This window comes from Oreochromis niloticus, linkage group LG4, assembly GCF_001858045.2.
Source record: "Oreochromis niloticus isolate F11D_XX linkage group LG4, O_niloticus_UMD_NMBU, whole genome shotgun sequence".
In the NCBI taxonomy this organism is placed as follows: Eukaryota; Metazoa; Chordata; class Actinopteri; order Cichliformes; family Cichlidae; genus Oreochromis; species Oreochromis niloticus.
The window spans coordinates 6,842,082-6,861,092 of NC_031969.2; the positions used below are offsets into that span (position 1 = coordinate 6,842,082).

At 42.7% G+C, this 19,011-nt stretch overlaps 1 protein-coding gene across 7 annotated transcripts in view; it reads left to right on the plus strand.

Annotated features, from left to right (window-relative positions):
• The first annotated feature begins 1,826 nt into the window (after positions 1–1,826).
• Positions 1,827–19,011, plus strand: part of caskin1 (CASK interacting protein 1) — a 111,298-nt gene continuing 94,113 nt past the window's right edge. For 5 of the 7 annotated variants that reach the window (XM_019358343.2, XM_019358345.2, XM_019358344.2 and 2 more), the window contains exon 1: positions 1,830–2,684. In XM_019358343.2, coding sequence (XP_019213888.1) covers positions 2,591–2,684 — 94 coding nt within the window. In that variant the 5' untranslated portion in view covers positions 1,830–2,590. Of the gene's footprint in view, positions 2,685–19,011 lie in introns of all 7 variants that reach the window. The other 2 variants (XM_019358346.2, XM_019358342.2) reach the window with 2 other exon arrangements.

Consider the following 19,011-nt stretch of genomic DNA (forward strand, 5'->3'; position numbering starts at 1 on the left):
AGGTGGGTTTGTGTGAATATCTTCTAGCTATCCTTGTCATTTATTGGTCACTTGGTCTGCCACTTGTCCCAAACTTTGGTCCCCTTTTGTTGGCATTCCTACAAAAATGTCGGGAAGTTCATCCAAGGTTAGCCTCAGCCCACTGAATTCACTAAATTAAGCAATATCTTCTTAGTGTGTGTGTGTGTGTGTGTGTGTGTGTGTGTTTAAGAAATTATGTAAGATACCCATGTGACTTGACAAATTCAGACTGTGAAGCCCCACGTAGCACCAGATTATTGTCCAGATTTTTGCACTGAACAAGGACAGTGGGTTTTGTCTTTGATGAGATCATTATGGGAGGAGCTCTGCAATGAGCAGTAATGCCAAACATCAGTTGGATTTGTGGTTTTGGTGCTGATTAGAAATTTCTAGCATTTTAGCATTTGGTTAATATTACTCTTGGCATTACAGCTGAAAGCATGTGTATGTATTTTCCTCTAAGTTTAAATATTTGTTCATAAGGTCAAAAACAAAACACATAAAAGTATGTTTATATATATTAATAACATTAAAAAGACTTGAGCAGTGTGTGACATAGTTAACTATCGATATTTACACAACAATTAAAAATATTAATGGAAAAAAATAAAGGTGAAAATGAAATGTTGGCCAAACAGCTGGTTAAACATATTACATTCAGAGATTCTCATAGATGCTAATCTGAAAGTGCTGCTGAGCTGAGCACCTGCTCAACTTGCCTGTTTTAGTCATGATACATGGTCAGAGCTGCCATTCCCTCTCCATCATCATCACAGCTCTCCTTGCTAATGTACTAAAGGAGTTATTAATAACTTTTTCACACTCCATCTTCTCTAAACCACACATAGTGGTTAGCAAGAGGAACCTTATCCCTTATGATGATAAATCACAGAAGCTTGTTTGCCTGCTAATGTTAGCTGTGCTTACACACAAAGTGCAGACTGTAACTCATCTCAGAGCAGTGAAAGTAGAGACAGCAGCAACTTGCGTCACAAGCTGGTCTCCCATCAGTTTACCATGAAAGAGCAGTTGCTTATTCACAATGTGCAAACCACCAGAAAAAAGTGGCTAGCTTCTCAGCTTGATCAGCTCAAGTCACTGGTAACGGGAAACGGACATGTGGGTAAAATGGAGACAACTTAAGTTTCCTATGAGCACAAAACAAGTGGAGCTTTCAGCAACAATAACTCACTGCAGCCACAAGATGGCAGAAAGGTAATCAGCTTGGAGCTTTATGACACCTATGTCTATTTTTGGATTTGACAAGGTAAGCACTGCTTGCCTTGCTTGCCCTGATGGAATGCCATTAGTATATGGAGCTATATGGGTGGGGGTTTTAATTTCCTCAAAAATTGTTTTATTTAACACAATATAGTGGGGTAAATGAACTTAGAAGATAAAAACAAAGTGCTGATCCTAGTAGTACCTGGCAATACCAATGCCAAGTTTATTATGGATACTTGCCTTGCCTGGAGGCCTTGAATATCTATCTAAAATAGAATGTAAGTTTTAATACAAATCTGAAATAGTTTGTGTCGTGTATCTTTGAATTATCTTTGAACTCTTAGGCTAGAATGCAGGTGTGTAGTCTGATAAGATTTCATCGAGCCAATAAGCAGAAAGGAGTGGCACACCTCCACTCTCTCTCTGTGTCTTCCTCAATAAATCTCTGCAGCTCTGCCACAGAAACAGGGCCAGAGAGAGAGATGCGAGAGAGAGAGAGACGAGAAGGAGGCGGGAGAGCACCGCGCTCCTGGTCCGCCCCCAACTTTCAGCACGAGCCATTTAGCAGTGCGAGCTGGCCCAGCTGTAGAGCGCGCGGGCACGTGCCCCCCTTCACTACCTCTGCACACCCCTACCTACCCACCCACCCCACTCGGAGAAAATCATTACCAAATAGAGAGCGCGAGCGCACGCGGAGCTGTGGCTGCAGCCGCGTCACCGCTGGGCTGCGTTTACGACGCAAAGCACACGAGCGGCACATCCTCGGCAGATACGAACAGCGCGCGCACCCGCCTTCAAACGCACAACCATTTACGCGCAGTGTGTCTGAGCCTGCGAGGCTTCTCCGTTTGACTCCTTCCTCCCAGTGACCGTCGGTTAATCGTTTATTATCGAGGGTAGCTGCAGCGGGGGTGACACTGAGCAGCCTCCGGCCGGTGAGGCGAATCCTGGAGCCCCCACCACTCATCCGCTCCGTCAAAATACGACGCACGCGACGCCGCCGCGCGGTTGCTGGGATCTCGAACGGCCCGGTAGCCTCCGGTCCCGTCTCCATTCAGTAGCGCTGCACGTAGCCGTGGGAGAACCCGAGAGCATCCCTCCATCCCACCCAGCCTATCCCCACCCCCCTCCCTCTTTCTCTCCCCCCCTTTCTCTCTCGCTTTCAGCCCCTCTGGACCCGTGCTATGCCGGAGCTCTAGGGAGAGAGGAGGGGGTCTCATCAAGCCAGGGACCTGGGGGGGTGGGAGGAAGGAGGCTTTTCGTGGCCGGGGTGTAGACGTACCCTCCGCGTGGCGAGGCGCCTCTGTATCGGAGGATGCTGGAATAGAGCGGCCGAGCGCGGAAGATGGGAAAGGACCAGGAACTGCTGCAGGCGGTGAAGACCGAGGACCTGCTCACCGTGCAGAAGCTGCTGCAGAGGCCCCGGCCAGGGAAAGCAAGTAAGACAGTCGGTTCTCTCCCACTGCAGAGATGAGAACACAGCTGTGGATTTCTGTTGAAACCCTCCCCTATAGATGCCCGTGTTGAGCCATGGGCAAAAGCTTTCTCTCACATATGAGCTGTTCACCGCTGAGGTGATGGTGATGTGTGAAGGCTGCATGTATGAGTCTTCTGGGAGAGAGGGGTTTGCGTGCATCGGGGTGTATCAGAGAAGATTAGTGGTGTGATTGGAGAGTGACAGCGCATCTTCAAACCCCTGTCTCGGTACACTGCAGCACAGAGAGAGGGAGGGAACACAGCGAGAGGGAGACAGAGTGGAGTGTGTTTTTGGATCTGTGTGTGACCCTGGCTCTCCAGTGACATGATACTGGTGGCCGTGTGATTGTTAAGGTTTCAACATCACAGTCAGTGTGACACGCCACAGACATACACGACTCCCAGTGTTCTTCTTTTATCCTGCATACTGCAAGGCTCGCTTCATGACTGCTCCTCTAATTGTTTTTTTCTCCTTCAGGCAGTGTAGCACTACAACATCCAACAATGTTTCACTTGCACAGCCCACTCTAATGTGTGGGCAATACAGAGAGAGCTGCAGATAGATCATTCTGTAGAGGCTGGCGGTGGCTTGCTGATACTTCCACTGATATATAACTGGCTGGTCCAGTTATGAGCAGACAGCGAGGGGTACCGTACAGGCCGAGCTGCAGGAGTTAGAATTTCTGCAGATTGGTTTGGGATGTTTTAAGCACAAAGGCATAACAAGTAATTCAGCTATAACTGTTGTAATTATTTTTATAAAAGCTAGTTGACACGAAGCCTATTATCCAATTACTATAATTGTTCTGCTTGGGCAGGTACGCAGCAGCATCTGAACTGGTGCTTACACTGGAAAGGCTCCAAACAGCAGGTGGGCCTCATTTGAATAAGAAGAGGCAATGCTAATGACAAATAATGATCCACATTTGAGCCTCATTGCAAGTGATGACTTTATGAATTCACTTGTCAGTCTGTTTATGTACTCAGTAACAGTAGAGCTTTATTGTACTTCTTGACCTCTGTGTATTTAAAATGACTGGTGTTGGCTAACATAGCGGCTGATTATTCTCTTCTTGAAGACGCTGCACATCCACTAAATATTGTGCTTACGGGCAACTAGATTAGTTGGAACTACGTCTTAAAATAATATCTAATCGGCCAATTACATGACAGAAAGTAAATGCATTTGTCATATTTAAAATCCTTCTCCTCACATGCAAGGTCTTGAATAATCAGTCCCCATCTTATCTTAAATACCTCATAGTACCATATCACCCCATTAGAGCACTTTGCTCTCAGACTGTGGGTTTAATTGTGGTTCCTAAGATATTCAAAAGTAGAATGGGAGGCAGAGCCTTCAGCTTTCAGGCCCCTCTTCTGTGGAATCAGCTTCCAGGTTTGACTCGGGAGTCAAACGCCCTTTCTATTTTTAAGATTAGGCTTAAAACTTTCATTTTTGATAAAGCATATAGTTAGGGCTGGATCAGGTGACCCTGAATCCTCCCTTAGTTATGCTGCAGTAGATCTAGGCTACTGGGTGCTTCCCATGATGCACTGAGTTTTTCTTCTTCATTCACCTTTCTCATGATGTCTTTATACACTCCTCTGTTCATAGTGTCTCTTTTGTCCTGACTTCTTCCATTCACGTGGCAGATGGCCGCCCCTCCCTGAGCCTGGTTTTGTCAAAGGTTTCTTCCTGTTAAATGGGAGTTTTTCCTTCCCACTGTCACCACGTGCTTGCTTTTAGAGGGTCGTCTGATTGTTGGGGTTTTCTATTGCTGTAGGGTCTTTACCGTACAATACAGATGGGTTTGAGGGGACTGTTGTTGTGATTTGGCTCTATATAAATATAAACTGAATAGAATTCATAAGGTTGTAACTTCCCATACCCAATTCTATCGTCTATTTTACTCTGTATGAGACCATAAACTACAAAAAGAGCATTATATTGTACTTAAGAAGAAGTTATTCTAGCAGCTGAAAACAGAAGCTCATCAGGAGGGTGTTTACTGGGATTAAAATCAAATAAGAAGCAGGACCATTTTCACCTTGAGTTCAATACAACTTCTTCTGGAAACCAGTTCAGTTGACCCTATTGGAGATCGCAGGTTTAAGATGCTTATCCTTCATTTTCAGACCTGAAAGCTCTTGCCTGTCTTTTTGTATTCTGTTTGTGGGTCAAGAGGACCCGCTGAAGTTTAAAGCAAGAAAAGGGAAAGAAAAGTCGATTTAGGGGAGCTAAACGTGTCGTGGCTCTCGGTGTCAGATGAGCTGATTTAACCTTTTTAGAAACTCATGAGCTGTTGGGATTTTATGCACACAGAAAAAGGGATGGAGAAAGAAGATAGGTTTAAGTGAGAAGTGGTTCTCTGGGAGAAAAGGCCTCATTCGGTGACATAGAGAAGCATGACCAGATATGCATTCAGAAGAGCACAACATGTTAAAGCTTTGAAACAGGAACACTGGCAACCAACTGACTCAGCTAAAAACTGGTAACTACAGCTGCAGCTGGACAAAACTGGGCATAAAAAGTTCTCAGGACTCTTGATTTCTGCTGCAATATAGATACTTTACCATAAACAGCGTAAAGAATGAGAACCTTTCACGCTGTTGATGGTTTCTTAGTGTGGGGGATATTGTCTTGGCACACTTTGGGCCACTTACTGCCAATTGAGCATCATTTTTAGCCAGTGCTGTTGATAATCATGTCCATTCCTGTTTATCTTTTCATGACTACACTGTTCTCGGCTACTTTAACAGGAAAATGTGCCACATCACAAAGCTCATGTCGTCAGTCTAGTTTGTCGACGATGACAATGAGCTCATTATACTAAAGTGGCCTCTGCACTCACCAGATCAGGGTGGTGGTGTCATGGGAGAATCGCATCATGAAAGTGGTGCCCTGTGCGATGCTATCATATCAATAAGCACCAGAAACCCGGAGAAATGTTTCCAAGAAACTTGTTCAATCCATACCATGAAGAATCAAGGCAGTTCTTAAACCCAGCCCAGTACAAGCCAAGCAGAACTTCAAAGTAGTCGGTGGATCATTAAAGATGTAATAAAAGTGGAACAGCGGTGACCCGATCTGTCTAAAATAAAGTCACGGAAACAAAACGCAGAGAAAGAGTAAATCTTTTTAGATCTGTTGTAGAAGTGAGACAAACATCCCACCCATCCAACTCCTATGTGTGTTTAACTTCTGGATTTTATAAGTTGCAGGCCTCTGTACCTCAGATGGCAGTGCTCACTCTGCAGGATTAAGCGAAGCATATGGCTTCAAAACAGTGTGTAGCAATTAGCGGGGTTCACTGCATTGACGCAGGCGCTGAAACAAAAGTCTACAGCAGAGCAGGAAACCCCCTGGATTATAAACAGTCTGTCTACTGCAGAAAAAGACAGGCATCCTCTTGACTGTAAAAGAACCGGTAGGGTCCAGCACATAGAAGTTGTGTCCAAAAATAGTGTGTGTTTGTGTATGTGGAGCTCAGCGAAGTACATTATGTACAAGAGCACAAAACAACCTTTAGGCTACACTTAAGTGCACTTCAGCTGGAAGCTGCTTTCTGACTACTGCTCAGTACATGAAATGCAGAGGACAGGTAAGGCCTCAAACAAATTTTTCATAGGCAGCAGACAGCCGCTTGCAGCATGCATAGATGTGCTGCAAATTGGAGCCAGTCCTCACCGGACTGCAGTGCATACAGATGGCGACTAAAGCAATTTAAAGCAGATACTGCAGGTGAAAGAGGCAGCAGCCTGCAATAGGCTGATCCTTGAAGGAGTCATTGGGGAAGCCTGGCAACGTTACATTTTTGAACAAATTTTGTGATCCTGTATTTGACTTCCTTAGAACATGGTTAAATAATAATGTGAGTGCACTTTCTGTATTTCTGTTTATTTCAGTTCTATTTATGCTATTTATTATTTATTTATTCAAAGGAAAATGCTTTGCTAAAGATTAAATTAGTAATTCCAACTTAGCCAATGCCAACTGTTTATTGTGTTTTAAGATTTACTTAATAAATTTAATAAACTTTTGCTGAAATTGAAATTGAGATTCTGGGACCTGGAAGCCCTATAGTACAAAAATACAAAATGTATGCATCTTATTTGTGAGCAGATTTTGGATCCGGTTTGCATTTTTGTAGTTGTTGCAAAATCAACACTTTAAATTTCAATCACTTAACAAAAAATCATATTTTTAAAGGAAAAACCAGGATTAGCTGAGTAATGTAACATAATATAAAGGCAGTTGATTACCTTCAGTCTTAAAATTGGTAAAAAATATATATAACTATAAATATTAGATACAAAACAGGCAAAAACATTTATATTAAAACTATTCTGTACTGCAAAGTGTAATAAGTTAGCTTTATGTAAATACTCACTGACACAGAAAGGTAACATAGGACCTAAAATAAAAGATTTATTTTGCGCGAGCTATACTTAAATAACAAATATAGCATCTCGGATGAGTCACATCAACTGTGTGAAAGTAAGTGTGCTCACTCTACTTCATTTTTAAATCAGTGCACTTAATATTTCTTGCTTTAGGGTAATTAGGCTACTTTAGTCAGACTTTCTGTAACACTGAAATCCAAAATATACATGTTTTTGTCATCTGCAGTCATCATATCATCACAAAAGGTATGAAATTCACATCACATTCAAGTCACTTAGAGAAAAAAGGGGAGCTGGGGTTGAGGTGGGTTGCAAATTGGTTTGCAGGAGTGCAGCAACTGTGTGGAGTGTGTTGCAGACATGTTGGACCATCGATCAGTAATCTAACATCTTATGTTCCTAAATGAAGTCTTAAATCACTCGCCTATGTTGTCACATCACTGGCTGAGTGGAGTGTTTCATGGTTCGCTTGCGGTTTAACCTTCTATAACTTACAGTGTTACGTGCGGTTTGACACAAGCACAACTGAAGGTGTTTAAACGCAGACTCAAGGCTCGTCTCTGCTCCGCCTCCCTCTTTCAAATCCTTTCAGTCTGCTGTGAAGCGCTGTCTGTCCAGTATTAGGCTGAATTTAATTATTTGTGTAATTGGCAGCTGCTGATACCGCAGGAACTGCTTTGTGCAAGACAAACTGTTTAATATGCCCTTTGAAATTTCATTTGTGGACGTGCAAAGCAAAAATAAGCCACTTTAATTTTTTTTCCTCAGATCCTGAAAAGCTGCGTGTGTTTTAAGGGAGTGCCTGCAAAAGTGTCTGCAGAACACTGATACTGACCTATTTGTTTCAGGGAAAAAAACAAAAAACAAATAAAGAGGACAGAAGCAGCAAGGCGGTAATGACAGAGTGCAGCTGACTGTCCCAGACAGACAGCAGGGCAGTTTGACGCTAGGCTGATGTTCACACAGACCTGTTTGTCATCTTAGCACGCAGCACAAAGCTTACAGGAGACTTGTGTTGTGTGTGTGTGTGTGTGTGTGTGTGTGTGCAGCTGCCAGTGAAATGTGTGAGTGGTTTGCGGTGGTAATGAGTGGACGTGTGTGTTTGTCTGTGGGTCTGGTGGAGGCTCTGCCCTAATGCACATCATTTACTCTCACTCAGGTCAGACACACAGTCCACACATATGCAGGTATTTACCTCCATCTCAGACACACACACACACAGAGACACACACACACACACAGACACACACACACAAACACACACACAGACACAGACACACACACAGACACACACACACACACACAAACACAGACACACACACACAGACACACACACACAGACACACACACACACAGTTACATTAACACAAACATCTGGCACCATCTGGAGAGCTATCATCAGTTTGCTGTCACTCAACTTGCCTTCTGCACATAGCACTTGACTGGGTCATAGCACTGTGTGTGTGTGTGTGTGTGTGTGTGTTATTGGAGCAGACCTTGAGTGTGACATGAGGTCTGTGTTTGGTAATGGGCTGTTTCCGTGTTTGTGTGTTAAGGCAGTTGGTGTAATCTCTATTGATTGTTGTTTACTGTGTGTGTGTGTGTGTGTGTGTGTGTGTGTGTGTTCAGCGAAATGATAAAGACGCCATGTCCTTTCGCAGCCACCACAGACTGACGCGTTCTTCCACAGCTATCTTCCTCCTTCACTTTCTTCCTTTGCAGCCATGAGAGATGCTAACACCCCCAGACCTTTCTAGATACCAGTCTCTCTCTCTCTCTCTCTCTCTCTTTTTCTCTTTCTGTCTCCCCCTCTCTTCCTCACGCCCTCCCCCACCAATCTTTTCTGTGTTGACGTGCGAGGCGGGCTAGCAGGAGCAGAGCAGATGATTGCATCCACACCAGTGCACATTCACAAAGGAGCAGCAGAGAGGAAGCTCCACACGCTGTCAGCCGGAGTCTCTCAGATTGGCTAACGATGCTCTGTCTGCATCCATATGCTTCAGTGGAGCGACGTGACGTGAAGAAGGAGCTAGCGTTTGCACTTCACAGTGTGCTAGATGATAATACTTCCTTCTTTTTTTAATTTGGCGTAACTGCTGTTGTACCTCCAAGTATACGACTCTCTATGCACATGCATATTGTGCAATACAATTAAACAGGTACCTAATATATGTTTCCTGCATTGTATTTCAATTCAAGGACTCTAGCCCCTCAGTTCATTCACTGTCAGCATGGAGCTTCTCTTCCTGTTACCCAGCGTTTTTCTGATTGGCTGCCCCTCACAAAATAAAGGCATTTGAACATGACACTCAAATACTCTGCTTGTGAAGGGCAGCCAATCAGAAGAAAGATAAAGGTGAAAGCTAAGACAGCCTGTGTGGATGAACTGAGAGGCTCAAAGAAAGATACGTAAGGATTGTTTTGAACTGTCAATCATGCAAAGCTAAGAGTCCAAGAATAAAAGAAACGAGCATAACAGCCCCCTCCCCCCTTTTTTGAGGTAGATAAAAACGCTAAAAACAACAAGGTGTAAATGACATAAAATGAAAGTGTGCGTCGGGGGTGTTGCTCTTATTTCACCCTGAAAATATTATTAAAATGTGGGCGGCTATGTGTTTTCACCGCTTCGTAAATATTCGGCGAGTCCACACGGATAATGTACTCAAGCTGATATTTCCCCGTCAATCAAGCGCACCTAAAGGACTTTACTTGGAATATATTACTGCAGCAACACTTGCAAGAAGAAGCAAACATGCTCGGGCGGCGTTATTGATCCTGAGAGTGATCTTGAAAATTGAAGCACAGCATATTAGAAATGATAATACGGAGAGAGGGGAAGATTGGCCGGCGCTGTTCCCTGCATTTTCTTCCAAAACATCATCACTCACTTCTCCTGCTACTGCTGACTGCCTCCATGATTGAATTACAGAGCAGATGGGGGGAGAGGCGGGTGAATAGTTTTTGCTTGGAGGAAAAGGGGGGGATAGGCAGAGGAGTTACTAAGAGAAAAGGAAAGAGGAGGGGAAGATGCTTGTTGATGTGTGAGTGGGACAGATGGAGGGGGAGTGATGAAAGACTGAAAATGATGAAAAAGAGAACAAGGGAACGAGGTGATGAAACGCAGGGGTAGCTGAACGCTGTCATTTTCCACCTCCCGTTTATTCTGATCGCAGACTGCTCGGCTCACATCAGGTCCCTCTGTCTCTCCCTCTCACACAGACACACACACATGCACCAAAAATAACATCCACACAGTTTAATGGGTCAGCGGCAAGTTCAGGGAGAAGTGGAGAGCACAGCAGAGGTGAGAGGATGGAAGGAAGCAGATGTAAGGAAAGAGAAGGAAAAGGAAAGGAGTAAAAATTATAGGAAAGGAAGTGAAAGAAGAAAACTGGAATGGAAAGGAAAGTGAAACAGAGCATATTAAAAAGGAAGAGAGAAGAGGAGACAAGAAGGAAATAAAAGAATATACATTAAGGAAAGAAAGCGAAAGAGAAGGAAGGAAGAGAAAGTAATAAAGTGCAACGTTGAGGAATGAAATGGAAGAGAAAGAAAGGAAATGAAGGAAAAAAGGAAAGGAAACAATACCATAGAGGAAGTAGGGAAACAATGTGAAAGGAAAGATTAAAAAAAATTAAAAGAGAGAGAATTAAATGAATATATGTTATAAAAAAAAGTGAAAGGAAAGAGAAAAATAGAAGAAAAATAAATGAAAAATTACACAGAAAGAAAAGGGTGAGAATGAATAGAGAAGAAGAGAAGAGCAGGAAGTACACGCCAAAGGAAGTATAAATTAATTAATAACAAATGACAGCTCTGAGAAAGGACAGGAAAGAAAAGGTAAGGGTTACTCTAGCATGGTAAAGGAGAAAGAAAACTGAACGAATGACGAAAAGGACGGTGCTACAGAAAAATAAGGAAAAGGAAATGAAGCAAGCTGTTTTACAGGAAAGGGAAGGAAAGAATAGGACAGGAAAGGAAGGGAAACAGAAGGGCAGCTGAGGCGAAGAGAACAAAAATTAAACCGGAAAGGTGGATGAGAAATAAAAAAAGAAAGGGCGTTTGTTACATCAAGTGTGAGCAGATGATCAGGTGATAGTAAATCTATTCTATTCTATTGGACTGTTGATGAGAAGGGAAGGAGAATAAGGGCTTGAGTTAATATAACGGCCACCCACAAAATGAGAAGGGCAGCAGGGTGGGACTCACTCATTCAGCACCGATTAAAGAGGTGGCATTAACCACCCACTGAACTGGCTTATGCACACAAACACACACACACACACACACAAACACACACACACACACACACACACACAGATGTAAATTCCAATAGACACTGTACCTCTCTGTGTCAGTCGTATGACGGTGGGGGGAAGAAGTGTGTGTGTGTGTGTGTGTGTGTGTGTGAGCTTTAATTGTGAAGAAAGGGGACAACAGTTAACTACAGAGTCACACACACACACGCATAATGCGATAGAAAAAAAATCCTCTGCAGTCATGAGCTGATTCTCAAAGGCATGAAGGGGAAAAAGATTGAGAGTCAGAAGAAACAAGAGAAAGCTGAGCCATGTCACTGGAGATTTGTTATGTAAGTAAGTAGCTGTACCTGCAAAGGTGTGTGTGTTTTCTCAGCAGCTGCTATAGAGTGAGACTGTCCCCCTCCATCGCCTGGCAGGACTTTCTTTTTCCACCCACACCCTGAATTCATAACACCGAGAGTGTTCTTACTGCTTCAAACTGATGTTTGAGCAGTTAATAAAGGCAGGAAATGATTTTTTTCAGACCCTGCTCCTAAAGTTAAACTAACACGGTCGGGACAAGGTTTGACTGTACTCTACATGAGAGCCTTCTAGAAATGTTCCACCCGACAGCATGCAGTTAGCATCGCCTTGGGACTTTCTGAATGAATACTGGTGCTCTCCTGCTATGCGAGCTGCCACTAAAAACAGGGCTGTGACACAGTGTGGGTGCAGGCTCAGGGGTTGGGAAAATGTGTTGGTTACTGACACACCCTTAGGTCTTTGATATGTGTGAGAAATTTTGTGGAGTCAACTGGTTGCGTGACACTGCGTAGCCTGCTTTTTCCCCTTAGCCTGTTGTTTTTGCTTTTTGCTATTCCTGGCCTGTTTTCTTATTAGTTTACAGTGATAAAACTGGCAAAATCAACATTAAAGTTGGCACAGTAGGTTTTTAATTTCAGCCAGAAGCAAGAGACACAAAATGTCTCATTTTTTGTAGCTTGCTGCAGTCGGGTGTAGCTAGCTAGTAGAGCTAATGTTAGCTTCACAAGCTAAAAGCGAAAATGCTGCTTTTGTCAGCACCTTCTAAAATAAAAAAATGAATATACTGTACACAACTTTAGTTACAATATTTTAATCTACAAATTATTCACACAGATTTTATACATTTGATGTGTAAAGGCTGAAACTGACAATTTTGTGGCAGTGCATTTTAGGCAAAATAACCTCTCCATCCACTTGCCATATGCAGTGATTTTCAGCGTATGTGTCTGTTGGCTTCTTTTAGATGAGACTCTGGTAAAGAAGGCATAACTGGCCTGAGAAAATGAAGGTAGAGCTGCAGGTCCCAGGCAACAAAGAAACAGCTTTGTTCTCATATTGCAGTTTTACTTGGCTGCTACTAGTACTTCATAAATATAAATAGGAAAAATAAAAGACCAGGCTGTTTCTCGTAAAATGAGCTGCTCTAAACCTGATATGTGTGCTGAGTTAGACACTAAAAGGTTGTGTTCACGCTGTGCTTTAACTTTTAAATGGGGAATTTGGAACATTGTTTTTAATCTGGAAGCCAATTTTGGTTCAGTATGAAACTTGTGACAAGGACTTAGTCACTGTCAGCGATCTTGTTTTATGTAGTTGGAAAGGAGCTATATTTGCATATTCACATTTTTATGAAAGAGTAGCATTATTAGCTTTTTAAGAAATATTTCTTACATATTTGGAGGCTTTTGGAGAAAAACACTTTTGAGTTTCTCAATATTTGTTTAAAATTTCGAAATTTGAATGTTGCTCCGGAGATTCAGTTTTGCAGAAGCATTGTAAAGCTATGACGTGTCTAATTCTGCTACTGGTTCCCGGCTGTTTCCCCCAAACTGTTGACGTGGCAGATGATTTTGTGAAGCGATTAGCCTTTAGAAGAACTGCGTGGTCTCTGGAAATGGAAAGGTAGCTATTCATTAATGCCACTATTTGCAGGAACGCCACCATCTGCTGCAACAAAATATCTACTCCATCGCTTCCTTCATGTGTCTGTATATGTGTGTGTGTCCTTGTGCATAAGGAAAGCTATCAGAGACCAGAAGGGCCTGTCCAGCAGGGACAGATGTTGATGTGCGTGTGTATGTGTGTCCAAACATAGCCATACATGTGCAGCGACTGAACAGATGGTTGGTGTTGGACTGCTGCCCACACAGCTGCAAATCTGCAAAAGAGTCCACATAATGTACCTGACCTTCCAGCACGACCCGGTTTAAAAAAATAAATGTAAATAATGATAGATGGTAATGATTTGAAAATCATTAAAAACCTATATTTGGTTGAGAACAGTACACAGTTAGCATATCAAAGAGTAGAGTGCTGATTGGAATCAGCGACGTGTTTTACAAAAAAGTTGCGACAGGGGCAACAAAAGACTGAAAAGGTGTGTAGTGCTTTAAAATAACTAATGAGGTTAATTAGCAACGTGAATGGGCTTATAAGAGCATCCTGGAGAGACTGAGTCATTCAGATATAACTATAATGAGGGTTTCACCGCTCTGTGAAAGACTGCACGGCTGTTCAATACTTCAGTATTTTAAGAATAACATTTCTCTGATTAAAAGGGCAAATAATTTGTCTACAAAACCTTTAATTTACCATCTACAGCACATCATATTATCAAAAGATTCAAAGAAATACTCAAGGTATGAGGCTGAAAAACAGGAAATTATATCTCAGCCGGTGCACGAGCGTCCGGTGTTAGTAAACAGTTGATGCTGAAGCTGGCGATGAAACCTCCCCCCCGTCCTTTCACTTAACTTATAAATATTTCAGTTACTCCTTGTGTAGTCTCTTTGGCTGTGAGGAAGCCTCTCCCACTGATATGGAGTCAGATATCTGGGTCAGGTTCATTTTCCAGGAAGCTTGAACTTTCCCAAAATATGTGCATAGACGGTTAGAGATGATCAGCGAACTTGGGACTTTCACATCACCTGAATTCAATCCTCCAAGCAGATGTGAAAACTGGAGTGATATGAACTGGGGGGAAAATAGGGATTAGGACGGGACAAGAAGATGAAAAATGACGAGAGAGAGAGAATGGAAAGTCGTGTCACAAGAGTGTCACAGACCCGTCTCTTTAAAGTGAACCATCATGTGATCGTTGCACCCGAGTGCACACACACACAGACACACACACAGACACAAAAGTGGGCTGATCCACAAATCACTCATACACAGTGTTTATTCTTGCGCTACGTTTTCCAATCTCATCAAGTTCCTGGATTGATTTCTTCCACTGCAGCAATTTAATTTTCCACATACCTGCAATCCAGTCTTCATCTTTCTGTCTTCCATTAGTAATGAAAACTCGTACCACATGTGTGTGAAAAGAGGCCATCTAAGCAGATCTGGGATCAGGCGTACTAAAAACTAAATTGTGTACGTATTATTAAAGGCTCTGTCTACATTTGTATACCGATACTCATTGCACCCATGGGATGAATTCCCAAAACAGTCCATCAGATTAAGGTTCTGTACCTAAATCGAATAGTACATTAATTCATCTCATTAGTAACACCTCTTCTCCTTCATAAATTACATTCAAAGTCTTAAATACAACAATACTAAATGGTAAAACTGAGTGCTTATTAGCATGGTGATATCAATATTAAGCTCCAAGCATCACTACCTAGCCAGGTGCTTCAAAAGACTCTTTCCTATCATCTTTAGCATTCTAACATGCTTAACCAAATCATGGACACCAGCGGTCCCAAACCTTTTTTGCGCCGACAATATTTCACCGACCGGCCTTTAGGTGTTGCGGATAAATAAAACAAAATCAAACCAGTACCGTTACCAAAAAAACATTCATAACACACAGGAAAAGACCTAGGGAAACCAAGTTAACGATAAAAACCAATAAAAACCAATAAAAACCCCTGATCCTCAACTCGCGGCCCGGTACCAAAGGACTCATAGACCGGTACCGGTCCGTGGCCCGGGGGTTGGGGACCGCTGATGTATGCAATATCTATAGTATAGTATTTATAGGCCACACCTAGGGCTAGTGTCACAGCGTCACCTGCTAGATTGCAGACTTCTAGTCAAATTTCAATATCAATTCAAATGTGAAAGTATTAATATTATAAATCTAGACCCATGTCCATGTCCTACATGGGTCTGTGTTTTTAGATTTTAGATTACTTTTTAAGGTTATGTCCAAATGAGCAGAATCGACTTTGTGGGCTTTCCAACAATAAAATAATTCTCTTTATTATTTGAAGCTCTAAGGCTACATTCTTCATTCTTGTGCTGAATTCTGCCTGCAGACAAAGTGACACATATTTTGGTCTGGTTATGTTTGCGTTTATTAATGTTTCTAATAAAGCCTGGAGGCTCTGTGTCTTACACTGTCTGTCTCTATGTTTTTTTGCCTTCTACATCTCTTTCTGTTTCCTTCTTACTGTTCCCCTGACCTCTCTCCATCCCCCAAATCCTGCCCAATGAATCAGTCTGGCTGGCAGTGTGTTGCTGTCAAGGAGCCTGTGAGGGTGATTTGTCACGTCAAACTGGGCCAGGATCTGGTCGGCCTGGGCCGACAACAGGAAAAGAAGAGATTCTGGAAGATTCCACTAAAGCAACAGCTGCTCCTTGCCTTCCAACGTTTATGTCGTAACTTTGTTTTCAATTATAAGTTATGATAGTCATGTGATATCAGATGCTGGATTGAGAATACCACATGTACCATACATGGTACTGTTCACTGTACTGTAGAGGAAGAATCCTGCTGACTTAGCTAATGTTTTTAGCCTAATTCAAAAAACTCACTGACCAATTTGATAAACTGCCGTTGAATTGGTTGTATTTACTTAGGGTCTGCTGGGTGTGTTGTCAGAGACGATCTTGTCACATGGTTGGATGGATCAAACTCCACCCAGATGAACTTGGCTGTAGATCGCGATGAGGTGAATGGCCACTCTTACATCAGAAACCTGACTTATTGCTACACTAAGCTCATAGAAGCAGAGCAGAACAAGGACTAACACTCTATATCAGCGGTCCCCAACCTTTTTTTGCACCACGGACCGGTTTAATGTCAGACAATGTTTTCACGGACTGGCCTTTAAGGTGTCGCGGATAAATACAACAAAATTAAATGATACGACCAAGACAAAAACTGTTTTGTAAATATAATAATAAACAAAAATTCACTGTGTAATTGTGTAACTTTATTATCAGCGTCCAAGGAGTAACATCCTCCTCTCTGCCCCTTAATGCTCTCTGGTCACTATGGTAACGTGTTAATGTTTCACACCCGAGCCTCATCTCTCGCCCGGTACCAAACGACTCACGGACTTCAATACAGCATGCAGAAAGCATGTGATGTCAGTGAAGTTAAGTAACTTGTGAATGACTATCAAGTTCAGCCTTTCTCAGCTTTAAAGTAACTAGCAATGGGGGTGAATGATATCACAGACTGACCACAGAGGGTTGACAGTACTGCATTTTCATGAATAAATACAGAACAACCTTTCCTACATTACGTCCATTTAGTGCTGATTAACAGCTCTTAGCATTCTAACACGCTAAATTAAGTTGAAGGACGGGATTTTGTTATGGCTGGAGATCGCTAAGTTCAAGTCCAAAATGAAAGCATAGCTGCTTCTTTCATCAGGAGGCCATTTTTGTGTCTGTTGTGAGTCCCCTCTTGTCGCTTTGGTCTGGTTTTATTGGTAAATCTTGTCTTTTTGTAGTCGTTCTGAATGACTGTGCCCCGAAGCCTTGGGTGTCTGGGTTTGTGCCCAGTAGGCCCATTCAGTATTCCAGTCATGTACAGTGTAATCATACAACATGAGATATTCTATTTCACACTCAGTTTCTAACAAATGAGACAAAAAAACAATAAAAATAATGAACTATGTGAGATTTTGGTCACTTTGCGCACTATTAAAGCTTAAATTGACATTTGATATTATGTTACGTGAGGAGACAGAAGCTTAATGTTCAGTGCATGCGAGTGTTTTATAGAGTATCATACCAACATCCGTGTTCAGTTAACACTTTGATCCCCCTGCTGCAGTAGGTGTGTGTTACTCCGGTTTAATCAGAGGATTGCTCTGCAGCACATCAGCCAATGGAGGGGAAGTAGTGGCGCCATGAGCCAATGAGCACTGTTGTTTGTATGTTCATGCTGGCGGGCTGGTTGTATCCAGCTGTCCAACACATGCAGAACATGTGGTTTATCGCTGCACGCTTGTTTGTGTGTGCGTGTGTGTATCCACATACTGTACATGTGTGTGTTTGTGTGGAGCTGGTGCCAAATCCACCGTGGCACCGCCTGGTTCTGGTCTTAGTTTTTGCTCACTTTTTTTCCATCTCTCCCCTCCCTCTCATCCCATCTTATCTCCTCTCACTTTCCTGCTCTGTCTCTCCCTGTTCCCAGAGCTATCACCATGGCAACAGGCACGCAGTGCCAGCCAGGAAATTTCTGGATCACAAGCAGTTATTCCAGTTCATCACTGCGGGGTCCAGCCAGACACTTTAGTCCTTGGACCTATGTGGGGTTTTTTGTTTTTTGTATGGGACTCTTGGCATAAAGTCAGACAATACAGATTAGCCCAGCAGATCTACTGACCTACTGTCTATTTTATATCCATCACCCTTTTTTCTTTACTTCCTTTCTCATTCCCTTCGTCATTTCTTTTACCATTTATTCCCTTTTTCGTCTCCTCCATCCTATCTCATTACCATGGCCCTCCATCCTTTTCATCTCTGCGGTATCCATTCTTTTATCCCTCCCTCCCTCCTCTTCTGTCCTGATATGTCCGCATGTCTGCCCTGCTTCCCTCTTCTCCCCTCGTTTGCCTCTCCATCGCACCCTTTCCCTTATCTTCTTCCCTCCATCCCTACTCCGTCTCTCATTCATCAGATTCTCTCTCAGCCCTTGAGGGAAAAGAAATTCCCCTTCACAGGCTTCTCCGTAATCACTCTTGATCTCGAGACTTTTGTTGTTGTCGGTATCATCTCTTCTTCCACGTCTTTCTTCTCACCCTCACCCACCATGCCCTCATCCTGGGCCCCCTCTGTGTGCTACAGTGGTTGCAAAGCTGGGTGCCAACACAGAACGGGGTGGGGGAGGGTGCAGTCTGGGTTCAATTTATTGCAGTTCTAGATCAAAGCTTTTAGCTCTGTTCAGTCATTGTTTCATAAGCTTCCTTTGCATGCACAGAAATATGAATTATGCTGATACTGCACTGATTTACAGAATGTATATAAGACTATTTCCTTTTTATGGTTCCCTTGTAGCTACTGCTCTAGTTTGGTTTACAGAGCGTCGTGGAACAATAAACATAGATAAAAATTATAAATAGAACCCTGTGGGAACTATGGGAGAACCGTTTTCTAAAGCCCGCTGGTAGCCTCACCTTTGGTAACAGGCATTGAATATTGACTGCAAATGTGACGGCTAAATAAAGAAGCTGAAGCTTTTATTGTGTCCTCCACTTTACTTAACTCGCCCCGTTGGAGGGACTGATGCAAGCATATTGTTTTTAATAAACCGTGTGTAATAATTGTCCCCATCCATTATTATTGAGATATTTAATTTTCCCTAATAACTCATTCTTTTTTGGAATGAGTGTAATATGAAGAACACTGATGCCAG